The following is a 23,929-nucleotide window of genomic DNA, read 5'->3' as shown; positions in this document are numbered from 1 at the left end:
TTTGTAGAGCCACTGCCAATGTTTAAGGCTCTCCAAAAATTCAGCCAGACAGAAGAGGAAATTCCACACAGTGTGCAGAAAATCTGAAGGAGGGGTTTCTGCTAGATAACAGGAAAGATGCGGCTGAGCTTGGGCTAGCTCTTCCCTAACCACTTGCGTGAAAGGTGTTCAAATAGGAGGTTTCCTATTAATGCCAAGGGACTGCCTGAACAGAAAGGTAACTGTTAAAAAAGCACAGAAGAATTAGAAAGGAAACATATTTTACTAAACGAGAAAACTATTTTCTTCTGAGTTGCTCTACCAGAACAGTAATGGGGAATTCATTAGCTTGTTCCTATTGGGAGGGTACTGAAGGGTAGGATTCTGCCACATTTCATGCAGTCTATGTAAGCCAATCCATCCTGTCTTATCTGAAGCCAAATCACCTTTCCCCCTTTTAAAATCAAACGCAAGAAGTCTATTTGAATTTTATTCAAGGTCTTGAAGAGCAAAGGGCACCATGGTGAAGATCCTGCTATGCCTGGAACGTGAGGCACCTCTGACCAGAAACGCCATGGAGGCATAGAGATAAATGCCACGACTTCATTGCATCGCCTGCGAGTTTCTCAAAACAATAAACTTGAGAGTGACCGTAGGTGAAGAAAGGACAGAGGACGTGATGGCATTTTTCACAGAGAAGTAGGAGAGAACAGAATAGACGTGACTGCCAATGGCCGAGACCTGGTGTACAGCCAGGTCTGCAAGCGGGTGGCTATTTTAGCTTGAGAAAGAGAGAGGCGCGGGTGCCGTGGAGGAGCGCACGGGCGATAGCGCGGTGCCGAAAGGCACTGCTCGGAGCCTGCCAAGCCGCTCGTGCAACACTGTTTTTAGGAACTGAGGCGAGAAGTTAAAACGGGGGAGAGACAACAGCAAAAGAAGCTGGGACCTAGCTTTGAGCTTAGGGGCGGAAAGTCACGATTCACGGACGGAGGCTCCATGGCTGCCGGGAGGAAGAGGAGCTCTGATTCCAGGACAAGGGGTGGTTGCTGGAAGCAGAGCAGACTGGAGATGCGGCCTGAAATCCATGGGAGGAGAAGGAGGTTTGGCACGTGGAGGGGCTGCCGCTGCCCGTTCAAGCATCTGTGGCAAAGAAAGGTTTCTCCTGGAGTTTTTGGGTGGAAAAAAGTCATTTCGCTCCCAGGGTACAGAACTTTCAGAAGGAAGGTAAAATTCACTTCATATTCGGCAGCCAGCTGGCTCACAGCACTCCGGCAGCCCGTATCACAGGCCTCCTCAGGAGGGGGCAGAGCCGCAGAGCTCAGCCGGCTTCACCGCAGCCCTGACGAAGGGCTGGCCGGAGCCCCCATCGCGGGGTGGGTAATGCACGTCTTCAGGTGGTGGTCCAGCAATCGATTCATCTCAGGACGATGATTTCAGGATTTCCCTAACATCAGGCAAATACCAGATGGGATGCCTCTGACCGAGGTTTGAGAAGGCTCAGGTTAGGGTTTTAACAACCCCAGCCACCTACAAACAGGAACTTCAACGCGAGCTTAGATTTTTGCAGCAAATAACGTGGCTACAGAAATCCACAAACAGGATCCCATCTCCTGAGAGCTTTAAACAAACACATAAAACAAAAAAGCCCCAAGCAAACCCATGGAGACATCGCACCGTGCATGGAACCACAAAGGGCTTTAGAGCCCAAAATCCAAACTGGGAACCCAAATAATGAGGATTTCCAAAGAATCCTATTGCTTTCATTCCCATTCAATGCTAAAAGTCTTTTCCACACAGGAAAAGGATCTGTTTATGTTTCATTAGTGCCAGTTTTGTGTATACCAATAGACTGTGTGTATATAGGAGAGAGGGGAGTAAGCTATGCAGCTGTGAGCTTTCTTGGCTAATTACTTGTTTTCTCTTTCTGAGCAAAATAAATACAACAACAAAATTCAACAGGGCATAACAGCACATCTATTAAGGCTGTACATTTTCCATCAGACTCCACTGGTATTTGTCTTAGCCACGCTTAGGCTGAGAAACCCAGTCTATGGTATCATTCATAAACAGGAGGTGCAATGACCTGCACAAATACATATACTAAACCAAATAAAATAATACCCTGACTTGACATGGAGCGATGTACCGGTAATGATGCCAGAATGCCAGTTAAACAGACGTTGAAGTATTTAAGAAAGAATTCCCTCTTCAGCATCAGCAGGATCAAAACATTTTGTCCTAAATATGGAAGCCTGTTACATCCCCTCAACTTCAAAGATTTTACAGAAAACCATAGCCTGAGCTGCGTTACTTACTTTTTTTAAAAAAAAAACCCCATGGTTTATTTCAGCCTCAGTTTTGGAAATGATAAATGTTCCATGTTCTGAGAATGCTTTTGGAGTTCAAAACACCTAAAACACATTAAAACTGTGCTTTTAAAGCAAAACCATTGCAGCACTTAATACCCTCAAGCTTAACAACACTCTGGGCAGCAGCTGAATTACAAAGCTTTACAAGCTGAAACAAAAGAAAGTTTTCATAAATGATTTGCAAACACTAACTTCTAAATCACAGACTGCAGCATGGTGTACTTGCACTAAGAAGTAACAGGTATTTTGGGTCCCAGGCTGCCAACTGGCAAAACCTACTGGTGTTCATATACTTTGGAAACGGGTCCCAGACTAGTCCTTAACGCAGACCGACTTGTGGATGATTGCCTCATGGAACAACGATTGGAGATGAATTCTTGAAACTCTTACAGACTTTACTTGCAAGTCACCTTTCGGAGGTTGACTCTGAAGTCACAAAGTTCTACTTTGAAGCTAGATGAACCATTCGTATGTATATATTTCCCCATGCATAAGGGTTTGGGGAACAAATTCATATTCATAGATGAAAATCAAATATCTTTAACAACCTGCCCATACACAAGTTATTTTCCTTTGCAGTAAAGAACGTTGTCCATAAATGTTAACACTAAGTTATAAATCAGAAAACAGAAAAGGAAATATTTTCCATATGTTTAATTTTACACCATAATTATTTATTAACCAAGTCTACAGATATGTGTTGCTAACCTTATGGGAGTTCAAACAATATTCTTACTATTTAAGATATGTTCTTCAATTTGCCGCTAACTGGAGACATTTATTAGTTCCATATTTCACTAGCAGTAATTATTGCTGGGAGCCATACATTCACAATCTTTACAGATCACAGGGAGGCACCTGTGTGGATTTAAAGCTTAGCTAGCCCTAACATTACTAAACTGTCTGAAAACATTCAATCCATTTAAAAGAGCAGGTTGCAAATAAAACTTACTATCACCACTTTTTTTTCAATACATGCTAGTATTTGATACAACCTCACGGAAGCCAACGTGGTAAGGAACTGTAACTAGTAAGAAGTCACAGCTGTACTTAAGAGAGAAACCTCAGTCACTGCTCTGAGCACAGGCACAGTCCACCAAATACTGACATTATTAAACCTCCCAGACCAGGAACAAACAGAGTCTTGAGTTTTCTCGTTTGGGAACAAAGGTCCCAAAACTTTCCCTCTTCCTTTTTTCTACTCCCTCCCCCTGACCTGGCCAATCTGTCCTCCCTGGGGGGCTGTGACCTGTCCCTAAAGGGACTTTACTGCACACAGGGTTACCTTCCTCAAACCCCAGGGGATGGGACAAGTACTCCCAAGTAACAAGCGATAGGACAAGAGGAAATGGCCTCAAGCTGCACCAAGGGAGGTTTAGGCTGGACATGAGGAGAAATTTCTTTACTGAAAGAGTGGTCAGGCCTTGGAACAGGCTGCCCAGGGAAGTGATGGAGTCACCATCCCTGGAAGTATTTAAAAGATGTGTAGATGAGGCGCTTAGGGACGTGGTGTAGTGGGCGTGGTGGTGTTGGGTTGACGGTTGGACTCAATGATCTTAGAGGTCTTTTCCAACCTTAATAATTCTATGATTCTATGATTCTATCCTACTTGGCACTGAACCTTCCTTCACCTATTCCTCTCCTGGATGCCACAAAGGCCATCGCTGATTCCACAGGCCCATCGGCTGTGCTTTGCTCCAGCACTTTGCTAGGGAGCAGAAGAGAAGCCACAGCTCTCTTGCAGTAAACACTGGCACTGACCAGGCTCACAGGTTGGGACATAACATGGGGAGAGAAAGGAGGGGGAAGCTCAGTGCAACTGCCTTGTCCCATACATCCTGCTGCAAGAGAAGGCAAAAGCCTGGCATCATGGATCAGAGACAGCCTGGCCACATCTGACATCTTTAGTTGGAGTTGTACCATGCTGGGAGGATATTGTCCATCACTAGGTTTTAAATGTCCCATAAGCGCGTGACCAGCAGTATGGTTATTGCTCTGTGGACCTGGAAAACACCAGAATGCCTGATGGAAGTGAAGAACTCGTTATAACGGCTTGAGCCAGCTGTGGTAGAGGTGATATTGTTTGTCCAAAACCTTTCCCCAGGACTTGCAGAGTCCTAGCTTTTTCCAGGGCCCCCCAAACCCTTTGTGGGAGAAGCCAACCTCTTCTTTGCTTCCTTCTGTGTCTGGTGCAAGGGGTCACCACTGAATTTAGTGCAAGCATTTTGAGCAATCATGTGCTGTGACCAGGGGAAACATCAGTGCGAGTGAAAAACCATGTCACAACTGTCATTCACTTCTGCACTATTAATCTTCAACTTATTAATTTTGCCACCATGTATTTTGATTGCAATTTTTAAATGCATCTGAAAAGCCAATTTATGCAGCATGAACCCAACTTAAGATGTAGAAATTTTAAACCAGCTGACAGTGAAAGCCTACATTACTCTTTCAGTGTGTGACTTGTGTTGCTGGAATGCACGTACATCATCAAACTATTAAGTTTAGCTTTGAAACCATTTGTTTTAAACAAGGTGCACATTGACTTTTTTTTTTTTTGGCTGAAGTGGTGCTATTTCAGCTGGCCTTCCCACTTGCAACTGTGTCTCAACACAGTACTCATTTCTGCTACTCTTTATAAAAAGCTGAGATAACATTTTACCTGTATATTTCCTACAGAGCCAAAATATTTAATCTTAGTTCAATAGGAGGAAGGAGCTTTATTGCTTGGAGCATAATATCACTGATGAATGATATACTTGGAGAAATTTTTAGGATAAGGGGGGGGGGGGGAAAAGGTTCTGAGAAGCTGTGGGTTCCCACATAATAGTTATTTCTTCAATGCTTTCCAGAGAAGTTCTTTTGTTTTTCATGCAAATGACTTTGTTTTTTATCAACAAGCATTTGAATCCCACTGCTTTCATATGGGATGGCCAGCATGTTCCATCTCAATGTAGCTGTGAGTTCAATAAGTAGCTACAGCAGCAGGAGCTCTTGTTTTCCACTGTATTTTATCATATTTATATTTTGGAAAATCTCAGATCTTAAGGTGCTTGGGTAAATTGTCTGTAGGAAACAAGCAGCTCTCTACAACCAACATACACTTTTTTTCCTACATCATGTCACAGCAACTGTGATAAAACACTGCCACAGTTGCAGAAATATCTGCAAGAACTCGAACAAGCAGAAGTTTCTGCATGAGAGGACAACTTTCTCTGCAGGTTACAGTCAAGAGGTGAGGTGAAATAACATGAATTAAGTTCACGGGCTGCAAATGCCTGCTACACCAGGGAGCTGAGGTCAGCGCGTGTGACGCTCAGCAGGTCTCAAGGGACCTGTGTTCTGCTGCTGCCTCTTGCCCAGACCCCCTGTGCCACCACACGCTTCTCCTTACCCTGGCGCTCTGCCTACCTGGGTCTGTAGATTAGTTGAACCTCACGTTGCTCAGAGAAGAGACCGCATCACCTCTCACCGCGCTTGCCAATACTGAGTAGCACCAAAGGATTCCGCATCTGCAGCACTACTATCATCAGGTGTAAACAATGAATACTTTTAAAGTTCATAAGGAGGACAGAAAACACTAATGGCTACTCCTGTGAAACCACTGAGCTGTCGACATAGCTGCTCGCGGCTAACTTTGCAAGAGGAGGTTAAGAGCCTACGTAAGGATTTTCAGACCTATATGCTTTTAACTATTGCTGAATGCAAAAATTATGAGTTTACTGTAAGGTTATAAACTTTGCAATTGATACTAGCAATTTCAAAGTGTGTACACATTCCCTTTCACATGCAGGGAAACAGCACAGAGCAGCCCAAAACTTAGAAGGCAAAACAGGATTTTCGACACCTTTCAGAAAAATTTCAAGAATTTAATTAAGTCATTCCTATAAAAAAAAAAGTACAAATTTTGGTGATCAAATAAGGATACTCAAGAAAATGTGAGGCGTGCTTGCTACTCAATATCTCAGAAAGAACATGATACGCTACAACAAAGAAAGCAGTCGTCTCAAAAAAAATACCATGAAGAAGCAGAAAGAATGGATTAGTGACATTACCTAATTTTGAGAAGAAAGAAAGATCTGGACTTAATCCTGAGGTTCTCAATCAGCCAAAGTCTACAGTGGCTTCAAGGGGAAATTTGCCTGGGTGTCAGCTATAGGACTGTTCCCTGATCTGCCTGGACCTTAGTGTGGCATTAATCATGATTGCTCCATAAGATAATTAGCGATGACATGCATTTTTTACTTCCTTACATGGCACAGCTAATAGAAGAACCAGGCTGAAAAATTAGTCATAACAATTAAGTAGGGCATGCTTCCTGAATAATTAGGGTAAGTTACTGTAGAATATACAGATCCATGTATTACAAATTACTACAAAACAAATAAAATACTTATACACAGAAAACAAAAAACACACACAGCTCTACAGCAGAAGGGAACTTAATTGCATATTCTATGTTTTCCATGCAACAGAAACACCTGCATTAATACCCCCTTTATTAGATCCTTGAGTTCAGCTGCTTCACAGAATATAGGTCTGTTGCAGAAGACATTTTGACCATGGAAGATTAAACGGTTGACTCGGATGTGCAAAGCTAACCGGTGGTAGAGGCCATTCTCCTGTTCTCTAGCCTCGTCTATCATGACTTACAAGATGAAAAAAAATAAGTCTTATATGCCAGTGCTCGGATACTCAAAACAGTGCTTGGTGGCCTGCTCCCACTCCGGTTTCAGTCTCCTGAGTCCTTTCCTTTTTCCAGGTGCAGGATTTACTCATGGTTAGAAAATTGCTCACCTTCTCACTGACCCCAGCCCCCTCTTAACCAGCTGCAGGTCCCTGCTACATCGCCCAGGCCTGGAAGTTTCTTGCTCTCCAGAGGCTGCAGGAAGGGGCCGTACCACTGAGCCCTCTCGTCTTGCCCCTTCCCAGGCTGGCAGTGCCTCGGCTGCCAGGGAAGGGTGCCGAGCCTACGCCAGAGGGTACACGGCACTGCACGACAGCAGCGATGCAGCAGCAGAAAAGCAGTTTCCACCATTCACCCTGCCCAACGCCCAGTGACAGCATCCTCTCAGGGAGCGTTACTCAAGGTTATAGGCAGGCTGCAAGCATTCAAACAACTCAAGGCACTGGACAATCCCCGTGCAGCTCAGTTTGCCTTGCAAGGAAAGCCAGGACAAAGAAAGAGGAGTTAGATCCACCAAGGATTGGATTACAACTTTAATATTCAGCGGGAGGAAGGGGCAGGGGCTGTGTAGCTGCTGCAGAGGAGGAGAAGCCCCCAGTCACAGCCCGGACTTCGCAAGCCCTGCAGCGGTGAGAGGGGCTCACCTGGAACTGTATTTTCTCTGCCTTGCGGAGGGTAGTAAGCTATCTGTATTTGCCTTGCTTCTCTGCGAGGGACTGCAGAGGTGACGAGTCCTCAGCACTCGGGAACACCTTATAGCCCCTGCATGGCTGCACAGCAATGTGATTAATGTTTCAATTCTGATTAAATAGTTACCAGAGAAAAGACCGTTTCCAAACAATTTCTAAACAGAACACAGCTAGGCAAAGGAATAAGCCTCTGCAATACTAGAAGATACACAATATTATTACGTTTTCATGAAAAACATGTGGAATAACACCACGGGCAGATGTAGATAGCTACAGACAGGAACATTTATAAATGATAGCATGTTCACAATCACAGGTCACGTCCCATCACTTCTCACTACGTTGTAATGGTTGGTATGTGGAATACCCCTGGCCAGAAAGGGAGCTGCTTGTCAAATAACACTGCTTCATTTTTAAAAACAAGGTCAGAGTCAGAGCACAAATTACCATCAGGTCTATGCCAGTTGTTACAGATTTCGTCATGGAAGTCTAGGCATTTGATTACTTTTAAATATCCAGATACCAGTCTGGTCAACTAGACTGATTCTTCCTATAGGCAGGTTACTGTATAGAGATGAGTTAATGGATTCTTGTCTTTAGTCTAAAAATAGAGGTTCAGGCCCCTGCAAGAATGGTAAAAGCAATAAATCGAAAAGTTGAGGAGAAAATTAAAAAAACCTACAGACTCCACACAGTTCTACATCTCTGGTTGTATCTGCCCACTTCCCAAAGGAATACAAAAAGATCTATTTAGCGTTTTTAAAGAACATCAGATATACAAGACAAATAAGACAAGGCTTCATAGAGCCCAGGGGCTGGGAGCAGCCAAGCCTCACGCCTGTGCCAGCGCACATCATCAGGTGCAGCCCAGGACGGAAAACTTGTAACAGCCGTCACGTTGTTCACAACTTCTAGCTTTCCATGAACCTCTTTCAGGCGAGCCCCTACACCCAGTCTGCCATACCACCTGCTTCTCCAGCCTGGAAAGGTCGCTGATGCAGACCACAGCAAACTGTATTTGTGATCTCTGTGCTCGCCCCACCGATACAAAGCGATTACTAATATTCCCGCATAAGCAGTAAGCTGGGCCTTTGGCTTATTTGTCAAAAGCAAAAGGAGCTGGCAGCCAAATATGTTTTCTTGTGCTTTCAGCTTAAAAAGAAAGACACCCATGGCCAGCGGGTCCAATAGTAAATGATGGTGATTTCACTGTGTTCCATTAAATAAAATTTAATACTACTGAGCTTGAATTGAGCCTGTGGCTCCTGCCCAAATTTTGGGGCTTCCTTCTTTTCAAAGAAAACAAATATGATCTTCTGCATGAAGCATAAGACAGTGGAATAAGACAGGAGCTGTTGGGAAGATCGCCACAAAGCTGCGTCGAGCCAAAGAAAGCTTCCCTCTGATAATGAAAAGAACGAATAAAAATTACAAAACCTGAGGTTATGAAAGAGAAGAGGAAAGTCATTCCCCTTCCTTCAAATCAAGAGTGAAGCACAGCATCAGATTAAGCCTTAAGCACAATCAACACTGGGGGGGGGAAGGAAAAAAATAATCACAAGATCTTTTTAGTGACTCACACCAAGGAGTACTTTCTAGACTGCAAAACCCTGAGGTAAGTAGGTAGAAAAGGAGGGGCACGTCAGCTGTGGCTCCTTTTGTAATTGTTATTACTAACTGACTGCAGCAAATGTATCAAGCAGCGTTTGTGGTGTAGAGGACGGCTTAAAATGGAAGAGATTAATATTTTATACAATAAAAGTATCATAAAGATACTTCAAAGGATGGACAAAACATGCAAGCAAAAACACAACTGTGGCCACTTTTAAATACATTTTTAAATAGGTTTTAAGAGCTGAATTTGTACCCACTGAATAGTGTCACAGAGTGCAGTGGCATTATTCTCAGACTAAGAAAGAGTATAAGATTCTAGTCCTAAAATTAATAGCTTTGTTTACAAGCTCTTTAAGATGCTGCCTATTTTTACTCAGTGAATTGTTGCCCTTCTTTACGAAGCATATTTCATTAATTTTAGCAATGCACACAAATCTCAGCGGAGTTGCTCTGCTTACATACCAAATCTGAAGTTCTAAGTCTAAACTATTTGTCACAGTATTCAACTTCAATAAAATCTGTATTTATTGGAAGATGCCATTTCCTCACATTCTCTTAAATCAAAACAACTGATTCCTGTCAAGCTGTTCCCTTCTCTCTTCCCCCTCCCCAGAGGAAAACAGTAAGACTTATAAAAAGCAAAATTCACTCCTGTGCAAAATTATGCAATCCTAAAAACTAGCTTTATCCTCCAGCTGAGCTTCATCTACTAAGATCAAATGAAACTGCATCTGCAATAAGATATTAGAGAAGTTGGGATCAAAAAACCACATGACTACTTGTGTTTTTTAAAACACACATTCATTGTGATCTGCAACCAACCCAGGTTAAAAGATCCAACGGTAATAGTGCAGATCTATGTTAGTGAAGTGTCTGTAAATCTCATCATGTTTTTAACGAAACAAGCCAAACCTCCTTAAAAAACGGTCTTCCCACAATCATCTGCTGGAATTAGGTGTCAGGCCCTCTAACTACTTATACAAAATGCGACTTTTCTTTACACAAGCAGGCAAGAGCCTGGGATGTGAAATATCTGCTTTCACTGATGAGCAATTGCTTAAATTGCCTCTGTCAACAAATTGTTCACCTTATGGGACTATTCACGTCTGAAATTTATTTACCTGCTGTAGTGTTTATAGGATGGCATCTTTAGCTTGCACCTGCGCTAGCAGATTCACATGGGCAGCACTGCAGCCTTCTATGCTCCCTCTTTTTGAAATGCTGCATCCTAACATCTGAGCGACAACCTCGAGCACGGAGATTAACGTAGGACAGAGATCAAAGCTTCGCTGCCTGCCTCCTCGGTATCTGGCCCTAGAAACATGCCAGACCTCTCACATTTGGCTCTTCCCTGCACAGAATTTACATTTTAACAGAGCTTAATATCCAGTATTTCATTTCCAATTTTAATTCCTTCTCAACTCATTGTATTGGAAAACCAAAATATATTAAAAAAAAATCACTAAGTATTTTTGAAAACTTAGGCCAGAGACCCCGAACAAAAGCACGCTCTGTCCTCACCTTGTAAGATAGTTCTGGGCTTCTAAACCAGCTTCATGCCTTCACACAGCTGGTAAATGTTTAATTAAAAATATATTCAAACAATCCCTTTGCAAAGGATTTGTAATATATAGACTTGAGCTTCATTTTGGAAGGGTCATTTACATAGCACATCCATAAGTTTTAAAAAGCTGCTTTCTATTTATTCTAAACTTTCCAATTAGCAGTTTGTTTATACCAACCAGCACAAGGAGATCTTAGAGAGGTCACTCAAGGAAGAATATATTTCTCTATCTGCTTTCCCAACTATGCTCACAGAGCCAGAATTTACTTCCTTCACTTGACTCCATGAATAATCCCAGTGTCATGGTATTATTCAACCTGTAAGCTGCTAATAAGCAAGAATAAACTATTAGCAACTTGAAATCATAGCAAGGTTAAACATTAAAGTGTTGTGCAGTCATACCGTGCCATTATTTTTCGGCAATCTGTTTGCAGTGTCGACTGCCACGAAAGGGTTGCAAGCAGAGCATGGCTCATACCTGTGCTACACGCATTGGCGGTCACTCGAGGTATCTAATATTTATGATATAGAGAAAGAGAGATGTGTTCCCCATGAGAGCTGGAGGCAAACAGCATCCCAAAAAAGGAAGAGAAAACAATATGCTGAATCCATCAAAGCTTCATAGACTTTTCACAGCCAAATAAACATTTTGCAGCTGGAGGTCTGCATGAGCCAGAATAACAAACGTCCCGAGACCTGCTGGAGATTTCAGATCAGGCTGTCTGATGAAAGAGGTTGATCCTGTGCACATATGCATGGACAGAGGCAAGTATTTAGTGTACTTAATTTAGTGTACAGGTCCTGAAGAATAACTACCTGAAACCACCTTTTTTTTTTCTTTTTTTCCCCCCAGGATTGGCAGGGTTTGGGGGCAGGATGGGAGATTTGGGTTGGGTTTCTTTTTTTAAGCACGTTGTGGCCGGTGGCCTGCTGGCATGTATCACGCTCCTCCGTGGCATTAGAAGTGATCACTGACCTTACAACAGCTTCAGATGGTCAGAGATTTGATGGGTAGATTCGAACAGCGCCCATTTTAAGTGTTCACCAGGGACCTCGTCTTTCAGCCCTTGGTGCAACCCTGATTTTTTTGCCACTCACCAGATGTCCCAGGATGGCTCCTTCGAATACTGCCATCAGCTGGCAAATTCCAACATTTCTCATTCACAGGTTTTCACTTTTCTTCTCCACCTCTGGAACAAGTTGGCTCTAGTCAAAGCTGCTTGGGCAGGTGGCTTTTAATGCTTTTGAATGGTGTTTTTTTGGCAGTGACCTTCACCAACAATTTTTAAGAAACGATACTGTTTCGAGAGAGGAGACCCTGCTGTGAGTCAGCAGCAGTTACAAGATAGGAAATCAGGGATAAGAATATGAAAGTGAGCGAGGCTGCTAGTGGGGTGCCGCAGGTCTGTGATAGGACTCGGACTATTCGGTGTATTCATAAATGGTCTGGAAAAGAGATAAATAGCAAGATGACATTTGCTGCCAAGATGAATTTCTTCAGGACAGTTGTAACAAAAACAGCCTGCAAAGAGTTGCAGGAGTACGTTGCAGCATTGAATCACTTAAGAGATGGGGGGGGAGGGGGGGAAGAGATAAAATTCTGTGTCAGGCAGCACAGTATTGCACATGAAGGAAAACAACTCTTGCTATATAGACCAAATGATGGGCTCTAAATTAAACACTGCAGCTCAGGAGACAAATTTCTGAGGTCGCTGTCAGTAGGCCCAGTAATGAATACTTATGACAGTGGGGAAAAAAGCAAATAAGCATCAAGTTAAGATTGTGACAAGGACAAAGGACGAAGCAGTCAGCATCACTGTGCCACTGCCCATGGTGCACACACACGCTGTGTAGTTTTGGTCACCCATTTCAAAAAGGATACAGAATTAGAAGAGGCAAAGGGATAGAGATGATAGACTTGGACCTAGGGAGAAAGACTACTAAGGGGACATGATAAAGGGTTACAAAATCATGAATGACCTAATAGAAATTAGGGCAGAAGCAATGAAATCAACATGTTAAAAAAAAAAAAAACAAACCACAACAGAATTATTTGATTGATTTGCGGATAATTCCCTTTCTTTCCCCTCCAAGGCACTTCCACATCTTCACAATGACTGCTTTCTGAGGTTGCCAAAACATAAGTCATACATCAACTGAGAGTCCCTCATGAAGTACACATGTGGGGAAGTCTGCATGCTTTTGTTACGTGATGGAACTCATTGCCACAGGAAGCTGCTCAGGCCAAAATTATAAATGTGGTCAAAAATGGATTAAATAAATTCATAAAGAAAAGATCCCTCTATTAAGTACCAGAGGGGAAAGCCACCTTCTGCTCAGGAAGTCCCTAGCGTAAGGCTGAAAAGATGGGCTTGGGGAAGGATCATTCTATGCATGCCTTTCCATAGGCACCTGCTGCTATTCAGTGTCAGTCAATGACACGTGGCAAGAAGGAGCTTTACTCCAAACGCTTTTCTGTTCTATTACCAGCTCTCCAAACCAGAGAGCTAAAGGGTTTTTTTAATTCCTGAGCCGTTCCTATGTCTCTCACTGAGCAAATAGTGAAAGGAGATGCACACTAAACGCACAAGGCTTCCAGGAAAGGTGTGCTGTAACCTTGAGAGAAGCTTACATCATAGATAAGTCATCTGGATAATTCTTCCTAAAACTCGGCTGCTGGTGAAATAAACAAAGCACAAACTTTCCCAGACGTGTGCTTCATGAGGAATTCTCAGTCAACGTATGATTTATAACTCGGCATCCTCAGAAAACACAAAATCATGATTCAGAGATGAAATGTAGATGTGGAATTGCTATGGAGGGAGACAGAAAGGGTTTATTCATAGATTAGTCCCAACTCCTGTATTTGTAAGCTTTTTCACTGCTTCCAAATGTTGCACTGGACAACTATTCTTCCTTTAATAGTGAGATGATTAAGGCTGAGTGTTCAGATTCTCTTAATTTCCCATAACTGTTAGCCAAGTAAAGTTTCCTCTGCAAAACTTGCAGGGTGAGCAATTGCATTTTTGCACCACGCTTCTCAACAAAAGAGGAAAGGCAGGTTGTCCCATTGGATTTCTGCTGGAGAAAGGTGTGCCATGCAAGTAGCAAGATCACCCCTACAGAAAGCAACCCTATTGATTTCTAGCATGCTTATCACTAGAATTTCTCCTGCTGGACCAAAGGCAACCAACTTCATGGAGACCCAGAGAACTCAAAAAGAAATAATGAAAAAAGAAATCTGCAACAACCAAATCTAAAGAAGATGGAAAAAGGCACACTGGTTGAATGAAATTCCCAATCTAACCTTCATCCCCAGCAAGAACCAAAACCAAACCTATGAGGGAGCAGGAAGGAAAGCAATGGGAAGATGAAATCAGCAGAAATCCAAGAATGACAAGCACTGAACAGCACCAATATGAAATATATACGTATATCTTACACAGATATTTTGGCAGCCTTGGCTAAATGATGATTTAGCCTAGCATCCATTCTTCCCAACTCATCAGCTTGTTAAAGATGTCAGTTCCCTTGCACTGTCTACAGGGGCATTTTGACAGAAGCATCACTAAGGGCCCATTGGTGCGGCTTTCACTTGGCATCACTGACATCTTCCCTTTGTTTCTGAATCTCCTCTTCTTCCAGCTGCATTTCTCTCTTTTTTTTTAACTTGTTTCACAAGATGAGATTCTCCATCAGTGCCTTCTGCAGATGCTGCCAAGTGAACACAACTGTAGCGTCACAGAGTTTCTCCATTCTGGCAGGCAGTCCCTTTCCTGGGACACACTACATGGCTAGATAGAATTGAGGGAGCAAGCTCATTCAGGCAGAGTCTAAAGCTTTCACTGGAAGTAAAGACTTCCTATAGAATTATGAAGGTCTCCCATAACACATGCATGGGGAAGAAAAAAAAAAAAAAAAAGAACAGTTTCAGTCATTTTCAATAGGAGCCTTGTCACACAGGTTAAACACTGACCAAAGAACAACCAAGGATAATACAAGAAAGAAAATACATAAAGCCTTAGATGTGTCCAGTACACTGACATTTAATCCAATCTAATTAAATATGTTTTAAACAGTACATCAAAGACTTCTCAAATTCAGAGGTGGTGTCAGAGGACAGGGAAAATAAACTAGAAAGATTAGAAAAGTGGGAAGAATAAAATATGGGAATTTTGGTCTAGAAAAATTTAGACTACTGCAACGGAGAGAAGAAACAAAACCATCCAAATTTATTCACTGGGAGAATGATGCTAGGAAAAGGGGAATGGTCCAGGAGCATTGGGACCTAGTAAACAGCATCCCACAAGTCACGGTGCTGCATGCCCACACAAAGTAGAGATTGGCTCTTTGAGTAGTTAAGCAAAAGAAGTACTGTACCAAAAATAAGGTAACTTCTAGAACTTTTAATATAACTTCAGCTTACCAGGAAAAGCCAAGCTCATAGTGAAATCATGCATTCAATGGGACCCAAGAGAATACTCATCCAATGCAAAAATAGCTGCCACTGCTTACTGACTGCCTCTTCGGCACCCTCAGGGCAACCAGGAACTCCATAAGCAACTTCACTGATGGAAACTACTCAAATATCATGATGTACTCCCTCTTGGTACTGCCTCTGCCCTAGGGTCCCTCCCCATTTGACCAGCTTTTTCAGCTGATTTTGAGGAGGGCCAGGATGAGGGGTGGATTCAGGACCAACCCCGTCTCTAGGCTCACCTCCTAGGAACCCACCGCTGGGAATGAACTTGTCCTGAGGACTGACTGCACGAAATTTGAGGTAGACCATCCAAGCTGACAAGCTGGAAGGAGGAAAGAACAAAAGCTGTTAAACTTGGCAAGATGATAACTGATGAGAAACAGAAAGTACTTGGAGAATGAAAACTGTACAAAAGGGATTAGATGAGTAAGGAGATTAGAGTAAGGAAAATTTAACCAGAATAATCAAGATTTCTTGGACTGTAAAAAAACCTTTGAGAGATAGACCCATAAATTGAGTCATTTTTATACCAAAACTCTTTCAAACCTTAAAAAGTGCATGGAGGACACGGGACAAAATGACATAGTAGCCCTTTCCCGATGGCTGCTAGTAGTTTGTTTCACTTCACTTTTATCGGTGCAGTTTTACTGACTGGAACAGCATTGCAGCAGTGAGAACTGACTGAACCCTGAGCGCAAACAAGCTGCGTTTCCAACCACCAAGCAGTCCCCCCATGAAGTCCATGGGACCACTCATGCATAGTAAACGCACTTCTAGGTGCTGGAAATGATGGATATACAAATTTTTCAGCCTTCCCTGTGCCATTGAGAAGTTAGTTGTGAATAACTATTTTCATCCTAGAGCACAGACAGCTACCCTTCCTTCATTAATATTATTTGCATTATTCACTCCAGGTCCCAATTGAGTCTTGAGTACTTGTGTGTATTTCTACGCTTTTTGGCCTGCCCTTCTTCCCTGAACAAATGCTTGTGGCAGTTTCTTCATCTATATTTGAAGAGACATTATATGAACGAGAAGCAGCTGAGCCAGTTCTACAGACTTTGCAGCCTCATCTATCTTCCCCTTCACCTGTGTTTTGTTCCATCCTCTCATTTTAACAGGCAACTCTATGGATTTTTTTTTTTTAATGAAATAAAATACCCATCATCTTTGCAATATTTTCTTTAGAATGTTTACTTTAATTTTGTTTTCCCTACCTAATCTTTCTCACAAAGCAGTATGCATTTTTAAATTCCCCAAGCAAAATAATTACAAATATAATCCAGCTGAGTGTAATCAAACTGCAGGGTTCTTTATTTTCCTGGCCTTTTAATTTAATTCCACATCCTGTGGTCTTAAAGAAATACTAGGATTATATCATCTTGTTATTGTTTAGATTATGTGCCTGTAAAAATGAGGAGCAATTGATTCTCTTCTCACCCACTGCCACACAGAAAACTCATACAGCACATATAATATTTTTGAAATCAAGATCTAGGGGAAGATCTGATAGATGAGCACAAGTTAGATCCTTAGCTACTATTTTCATTGACCAAAAAAAAAAAAAAAAAAAGGATGGAAGGGTAGTATTTCCCATCCAGCTGTAAAGGAAGAGGAACCCTTGTTTATTTGGTTGGTTTTGACTAATATTTTATAAAGACAGTAACTGCTTTGCTTTTAAACTTTTTCAATGGACCGATACAGATCCTGATGTGATTTTGTGGATATTTTAGCCATGGAACTAGTCCCATTGACTTTAGCACCACTACTTGCACTTAAATTAGAGCTTTAGTAGCTCTCTTTGGATCAATACAAACCAGAAGCCATTCACAGAGTAACACTGGTGTAAAAATAGTATAGGAGAGAATCAGCTACATGCCTAAATACATAAGGTCAGCCAAGCAATAAAAATACAACTTCTCTACACATGCAGAAGGACCCTGCCTACATCCTAGCAGCCAGCTTTGGGCTTTATGAGGATCACAGCACATCTGTATTAAGAGGTCTGAATACACGATCGGGGCTTCAGACCCTTCACTGCAAGCATCAAAGTCCTCAGCACACAAATGTTCATCTTTTGAGTTGGGGAAAGAGAGATCATTAGCAGATCTTAGCTAGCAAAGCAGTACCTGGAAAGGGAGCTCATCTTCTAAGAAGTAAGACTGAAACGATGCAGGGGTGGGTTTTTTGGTTTGGTTTTTTTTTTCCCCCCCAATAGTACTGCCCGCAGGTATAAAGGACAAAGGAAGCAAGGTCAGCCACCGAACAGGTATAACATACCTCCAGAGCCTAGAAACAGCAAAGTCAGAGCTGTTACATTCCTCTTTAGCTGCTGCTTCTTCGTTGTCTTCAAAATGGGGCAGCACACAGCCATCCACTAACTCGCTGGTGACGAAGGCACGGACACTTGTGGTACGGCCCGTCTCAGGGCAAGACTGTGGCTGAGGCGTTCATTCTGGAACTGCTTATCACAAAGACACGTGTTTGCTTGGTCCGAGTGCTGCTGGCCTGGTAACGCTCTCAGTAGAGCATCCCTAAAACTACCTCTTTCAGACATTTTTGCCTAAGTTATCTCAGAATATTCTTAGTTAATACAACAAGCTAGACACAGTCACAAAATTATGCCTATGTCTTGTATAAATACTGAGAATTCTTTTCCGAGCGGACAATTTCTGCAACACTAAGTTAAAACCTTCTCAGAAAAGGAACATATTGATAACGAACACAGGCAGCCTCTTCCTAGATTTATGATTTTGCACTTGAGGAAAGCAATCACATGAGATTAATGGAGCAGATGTAAGTAGCTCTATTCAAACCTCCATAGTCAACATTTGTTCTAGAAGTTTTACTAGCTAATAGCTTCTATGTGTTAGTAACCTGAGAGACCACCACAGCTCACTACTAAGTATTTTTAAAAGTGCCTACAAACGCAACAAGCTAGATAGCAATTAGGCTATGAAACCACAGTTCCACAGCAACAACACACGTGAAGGGGCATAGTCCTCCCTCCTCAGTTCTGAAGTTTGGGTGGAAGAGCCTTTGGTTTCTCCAGCATTACCACATCCCAAGACCTGCTGCCCATGACTGCAAATTGGTGTAGTCAGCCACAAGGGAGAACTCCAGAAGAACAGAGTGCCCACCAAGGGCACAGCTACAGCAGCTCTAACTTGTTGTGCACCAAGCCCTGCTATTAAAAAAAAACATGGAAAGGAATTTCAAGCCAACTCTACACACCCCCACACACTTGCTCTAAGCCAGGTATGGCTACAGAAATAAGTCCCTTCTGTAAAAAGAGATCTTGAAGTCATTCAGACTTACACATTCTTTTCACAAAGCCTGAAGAATCCTGTTTTCTGAATTTCCTTGATTAGAATATAATGAAATATTCTGGACTCTTTGGGATATCTTTTTTTTTTTTCCCCAGAAAGAAATGGTTACAGGCTTGAAAAGGAATCTCATTTTTTTTAAACTACTGCTGAAAAGCACCCTGTCACATCTGAAGTAATGGCTGATTCCATTCTTGGAATATTTTTAAGCTATTGCAGTGGTGAGAGCTTCTCTTGAACTCCAAAAAGAAAAGTAAACCGAGTCACTGCATTCAAGTTTCCTCTGCTTATAGAGACAACATTTTCCTTACAAAGTACTTTGTTTTTATATCAAGGGATAGCGGACAGGACCTTAGATTCTCCATTCAAAGCACCGGTTAATGAAGTTAAGTTGAAGTTAAGTTGCAATAATCATATTCTCCATGGGGTTTTGGCTGTCGCTATAGTCACCTTCTTTCCTTCAAAATATGCTTTTCATTGTTCTACTGCCCTTTTTCCAATTGCTCTGCAGCCAAGTTCTTGGAAAGCAATCACGCTTCTTGTTTAGGATTTATTGCTAGTCTTTTGCCAATAAGGACATGCACAAATCTCTCCTGTGATCATCCTGCAAAAGCAAGCTAAAATATAGCAATTTATTAACAGGCACATTTCGCATGTTATATGGCATCAGTGTGCACTCATCAAAAAATTCTGAGATATATGAAAGAAGGTCACCCCTTTTGGCTAGGCCCATCAAAGGCTCTGCTTGGGTGCCATAAATAAGTTCATTTTAGAATTCCAGTCTACCTAAAAAGGAAAAAAATTGCATTTGCGCTGTGGTTTAGTGGTTGAAAGGTTTTTTTTTCCTTTTACCAGGTTTACATGGTAAACTTTGCACTTTAGAAACCCCAGGTCTGAGAAAAACAATAGCTTATCTTCCAAACTGGCTGTTTTAAAACTAATAACTGTGATGACTAATTTAGTTATCTCTAAAACTTCAAAGTGGTGGGAATTATCTGTCTGTTTGTACAGATTTGTAAAGGATTTTGCAATTTCAGAGTCAAGTTGTATTCGGGTTTTGAAATGTGTTTCAGGCTGTCTAGGAAAGTTCATGCACACAGAAGCAGCAGGTAACATGAGGGAAGACTGAGCTTATGGCTAGGAAGGAATGGATCACGATGAAGAGTATCTAGGTAATCACCATATCCTGGTCATGTTTATCTGACCATATTGTTTGTTTTTCATACAAACATCATAGTTTAATCATCATCCTCTTTGAAAGACTTGTCTTTTATCAGCCTATTGCTTCTGACAGGCAGGGGTAGATTCATGACTCTATCGATGGGTTTTAAAACTTCTCTGGCTTAGGGCTGTTAAAGTTCCTCTGAAATGTTGGGAGACTCAGTCCTTGGTCTCTCCTGGACCCCACCATTGGCTCCTCGGTTCTGATGATGTCCTCTGTCAAACAACCTTAAACTGCGAAAATGAATTGGGATTCATTCACCAACCTGGAGTTGCTGCTAGCAGCGTGGTCTCCCTCCATTACTAACGGCTAGATGATTCTGTGGTTCAGACATGCTTGCTGAAACAAGAAGGGTAATGAAAAGATCCAGATGAATGTTTCACCACCTCATAATTTGGGGTGAAATGACTGCAATTGTTATTATTTGGCTTTTCTTTTTATGATTCTCATCTTTCTTGTCTTCCCTTCTCTGCTTATTCTTTTCCCCAGGCAATACGAGATGGTCCCAAATACCTATTTGGTTCCTATAATTAAACCAGATGTATTTTCTATTCAGTCCGAAAAGGGACTAGCGATTTGTGAAATGGGATTTTGCATCCAAGAAATTAAAAATTATAATTGAGGAAACAGTATAAATTTATTCCTAGTAAATTATAAATGAACTTTCAAATGCAATAAAACTCCATTTTTTACGTGTTCAGACTTGCAGACTTCTGAATATAACAAGTAACTTATGTGTAATTTTGTGTCAAAAACTTCATATTCTGCAAAAAGATGAAGATTTCCTGAAATTTATTCTCTGCTCAAAATTATTCAGTGAAATACATTTTTGTGTGTGAACTGCATTTACTCCTTTTGTTGCTCTAATAAGATTACTCATGTATCACATTGCATCAGTTAATTCCGGGTGTGCTTCTCATTGTAATCATCAGGATTCAAGTGCAAGTATTTGTATAACAGTTATAAAACTTGCTTCCTGGTATTTCAGCTAAAAAATTCACTTTGCATCGGGCGTCGCTTTAGTACAACTTAGTCACAAAGGAACTTACACAAGGGACCACAGAAAAAGTGCTAGCAAGGCCAAAGCAAATGAGTTGCAAAATTTAAACCAATATTTGCTAGAAAATGTTTGTGGTGGTCACTCAGCCCTACTTCAGAGTCCCTTACAAAAGTCCTCACCGTTGGACTTAATGTTGCAGGTCTACCTAAACCGTCCTTTGAAACTAATCCGAAATTTCCCTTTTGCTACTGATACTGGGTTTGTGTTCCCCTTGCAGTTGTGATAAAACTTCTGCTTTCACTAATGTCTGCAGAGTAGATCCCAGTAAGTACCACATTGCAGGCACCAACCACCATGTAATTGCGCTAATATAGCTCTTACTTTTGACTTAACAAGTGGAAACATGCATGTACTTGGCTTTGGCTACATGTTCACCCAGCTAAATCTATTGATGGTGTCTGCAGGACCTGGAACAACCTTACTTTTAGATATCATAATCCTCAATATATTAATTTGCTCTTACTCTTGGTCTTCCATATGCTGTCCATCTTCTTCATCTGCAATGACATCCACCTACATTACCCCTTGCAAATTTTAAAAACACTTTACTCACAGCAGCTTGCAATGATAACTAAAAATGTGGAAACATATGCAATACAGACATAATACTTGTGGCTCTGATGTCAGGTACATAACTTGTCCTTTGTTCTTCATTTCAAAAAATTTCACACCCCCTCTAAAAAAGCTTTCAAAATAAATAAGCACCAGGCCTCAAAAAAATGTTGTTGGAGCTTCATACATGGTTAAAAGAAAAGTTGGAATATAGTTTGGAGTAAATCTTGATAAAGTTCTGCCATTTGGATTATAGCTAACAGCTTCTTTAATACGACTTTAACACAATGAAACAACATTACTGTTACCATCTTGCTGATGATGGTAGAAAAAGACCATAAAACTGAGTGGCACATTTAAAATTACTTGCAAAATATCGGCTCTCTGAAAACAACACACAATAACTGTAATTAATACCAGTCCTTTAAAGTATTCCTAAAGTCTACTGAAATCTAAACCAGTATTGTATTGCTGGTAGCAACAACTGCATTCTAAACAATATTAAAAATGACAACAGAAAATAAAAATTCTCCATCAGAAGTCAGGAAGTTATAATTCACTGATCTGCTGAATGGAATAACACCTTTGCCCTTATTATTTATAGAGCTTTTTTGGGAGGATCTCAGGACTTTACTCTTTAGCTAAGCCTCACAAGTTCAACAGCCCGTGAGTTATATAAACATTATTTTACAATTTGAACTATTTTCCCAGCAAAAGGATCACTCCAGGGGAGGACTATTGGAAATATTTCTTCTACAAAACTAATATTGCTTTACTCGTACTTCCATAGCTTCAGAGTGACCAAAGCTGAAGTCCACCCGAGCGGTCCCCGGCCTCGCTAGCAGGCAGTTCCAGGCAGTTCAGAGGACAGTGGGAAAAAAAGAGGCTGCAGGTTGTACCGCACCTAAAAATGCCCAGTCTAGCAAGTATCTTCAGGGAATAGAAGTTTAAATAAAGGCTCGGAAAAGGATCTTATTTTAAACAGTATCAAGTAAATAAATACATACATAAAACCGGGTTGTAACCGGCAGAAAGCGATCGCGTCTTGGCAGTGATGCTGCAACCGGGAGACGCGTTGCTTGTGCGTGGCGCTCCTCCTCCAGCCGGGGGGGATGCTCCCCGACGGACGGGGTCTCGGCGGGGAGCCGGGGTAAGCCCCGAGCCCCCGGCCCCGCCGCACCCCAGCCGCGGGCAGCGCCCGGCTCCGCGCCCCGGAGGATATCCGCGGGCACGCACTGCCCTGCACGGAGAGAAGGGGAAAAAAAAGCCCTGCGAGCCCGATCTGCTGGCGGTTACCGGGGTTCGGCTTTGCGGGTTTTGGGGGTGGGAGGGGAGGTGCTCAAGGGAGCCCCGCGCCGCGGTGCAGCCGGCATCCGAGCGTATTTTTAAGGCGCACCGTGCCGAGCCGCGGCCGCTCCGTGCCGGCGGCACGGGCATCCCTCGGAGCATCCAGCTGCCGGTCCACAGCGGCTGCCGCGGGATGCAGCCCCCGCTCAGCGAGCCCCCCGCTCAGCCTGGGGGCTGAGCCCCCGGTCCCTCTGCCCGGCTCCGGCTGGGGACAAACCCACTCTCAACAATGGGCATGTTTGCAGCAACGTGATATCACCTAATAACGCCGAATAAGGCAATGACTGTACGTGGAAGCGATACGATCCTGCCGGTCTCACCACACGGCGCGGAAAGCTATGTGCAGATTTGCTAAGCCCTTTTGAATGAATGCATCTGCAGCTGACCTTTAACAATAGACGCTGAAATAGCACAATCTGTGGGACCAGATTTGAGGGGAGGGGGGCGGGAAGGGGGAAGGAAGAGATGGGTGAATATTGTAATCTCTGCAATCTCATTCACTTCCTTTCCCAAACCTCCGCACACAGGGGGGAAAAGCGGTATTTTCCTTTTCACCGGGGCTCAAACGAGCCGTTTCCAACGCCGGCTCGGCCACATGGCACCCCGAAAGCCGCCGCCGGCGGGACCGGCGCGCAGCCCCACCAGCGCCCGCCCGCACCCCGCGGGCATCGCTCCGCGGAGGGGCGACTGCGACAAGGATGCTCCAGCCCCCCCTCCCCTCCCGCCGCTCTCTCACCTTCCCTGGCTTTCAGCAAGACGGTGTTGGCAACGATGTTTTCCAGCTCCATTGACGAGCTCGGGCAGCGTAGGCAGGCAGCGGCACTGCAGCAGGACGTCACTCCCGAGGTGCGGAGTCTCCGGGCGACCACCCGCCTCCTGCCCCTAGCGCGTTATCCCCCCGTGCATGATCCCTGCTTCCTCCCTTCTCCCCCGGGCGGAGGCGGCGCTCCCCGCGCTATCTGCTCCCGCGGCGCCTCGCCCCGCTACTCCATCCTCCGCCCCGCGGGCTCCCCGGTGGTTTGAGGGCTCGGGCGCTCCTG

At 43.0% G+C, this 23,929-nt stretch overlaps 1 protein-coding gene across 1 annotated transcript in view; it reads right to left on the bottom strand.

Moving 5' to 3' along the window:
• Positions 1 to 23,929, bottom strand: part of GRK5 (G protein-coupled receptor kinase 5) — a 174,727-nt gene extending 150,798 nt beyond the window's left edge. Inside the window, exon 1 of the mRNA XM_075155171.1 lies at positions 23,626 to 23,929. Coding sequence (XP_075011272.1) covers positions 23,626 to 23,677 — 52 coding nt within the window. The 5' untranslated portion in view covers positions 23,678 to 23,929. The remainder of the gene's footprint in view (positions 1 to 23,625) is intronic.

This window comes from Calonectris borealis, chromosome 7, assembly GCF_964195595.1.
Source record: "Calonectris borealis chromosome 7, bCalBor7.hap1.2, whole genome shotgun sequence".
Taxonomy (NCBI): domain Eukaryota; kingdom Metazoa; phylum Chordata; class Aves; order Procellariiformes; family Procellariidae; genus Calonectris; species Calonectris borealis.
Note: the sequence above shows the minus strand (reverse complement) of the source record. Positions and strands in the feature narration are given on the sequence as shown.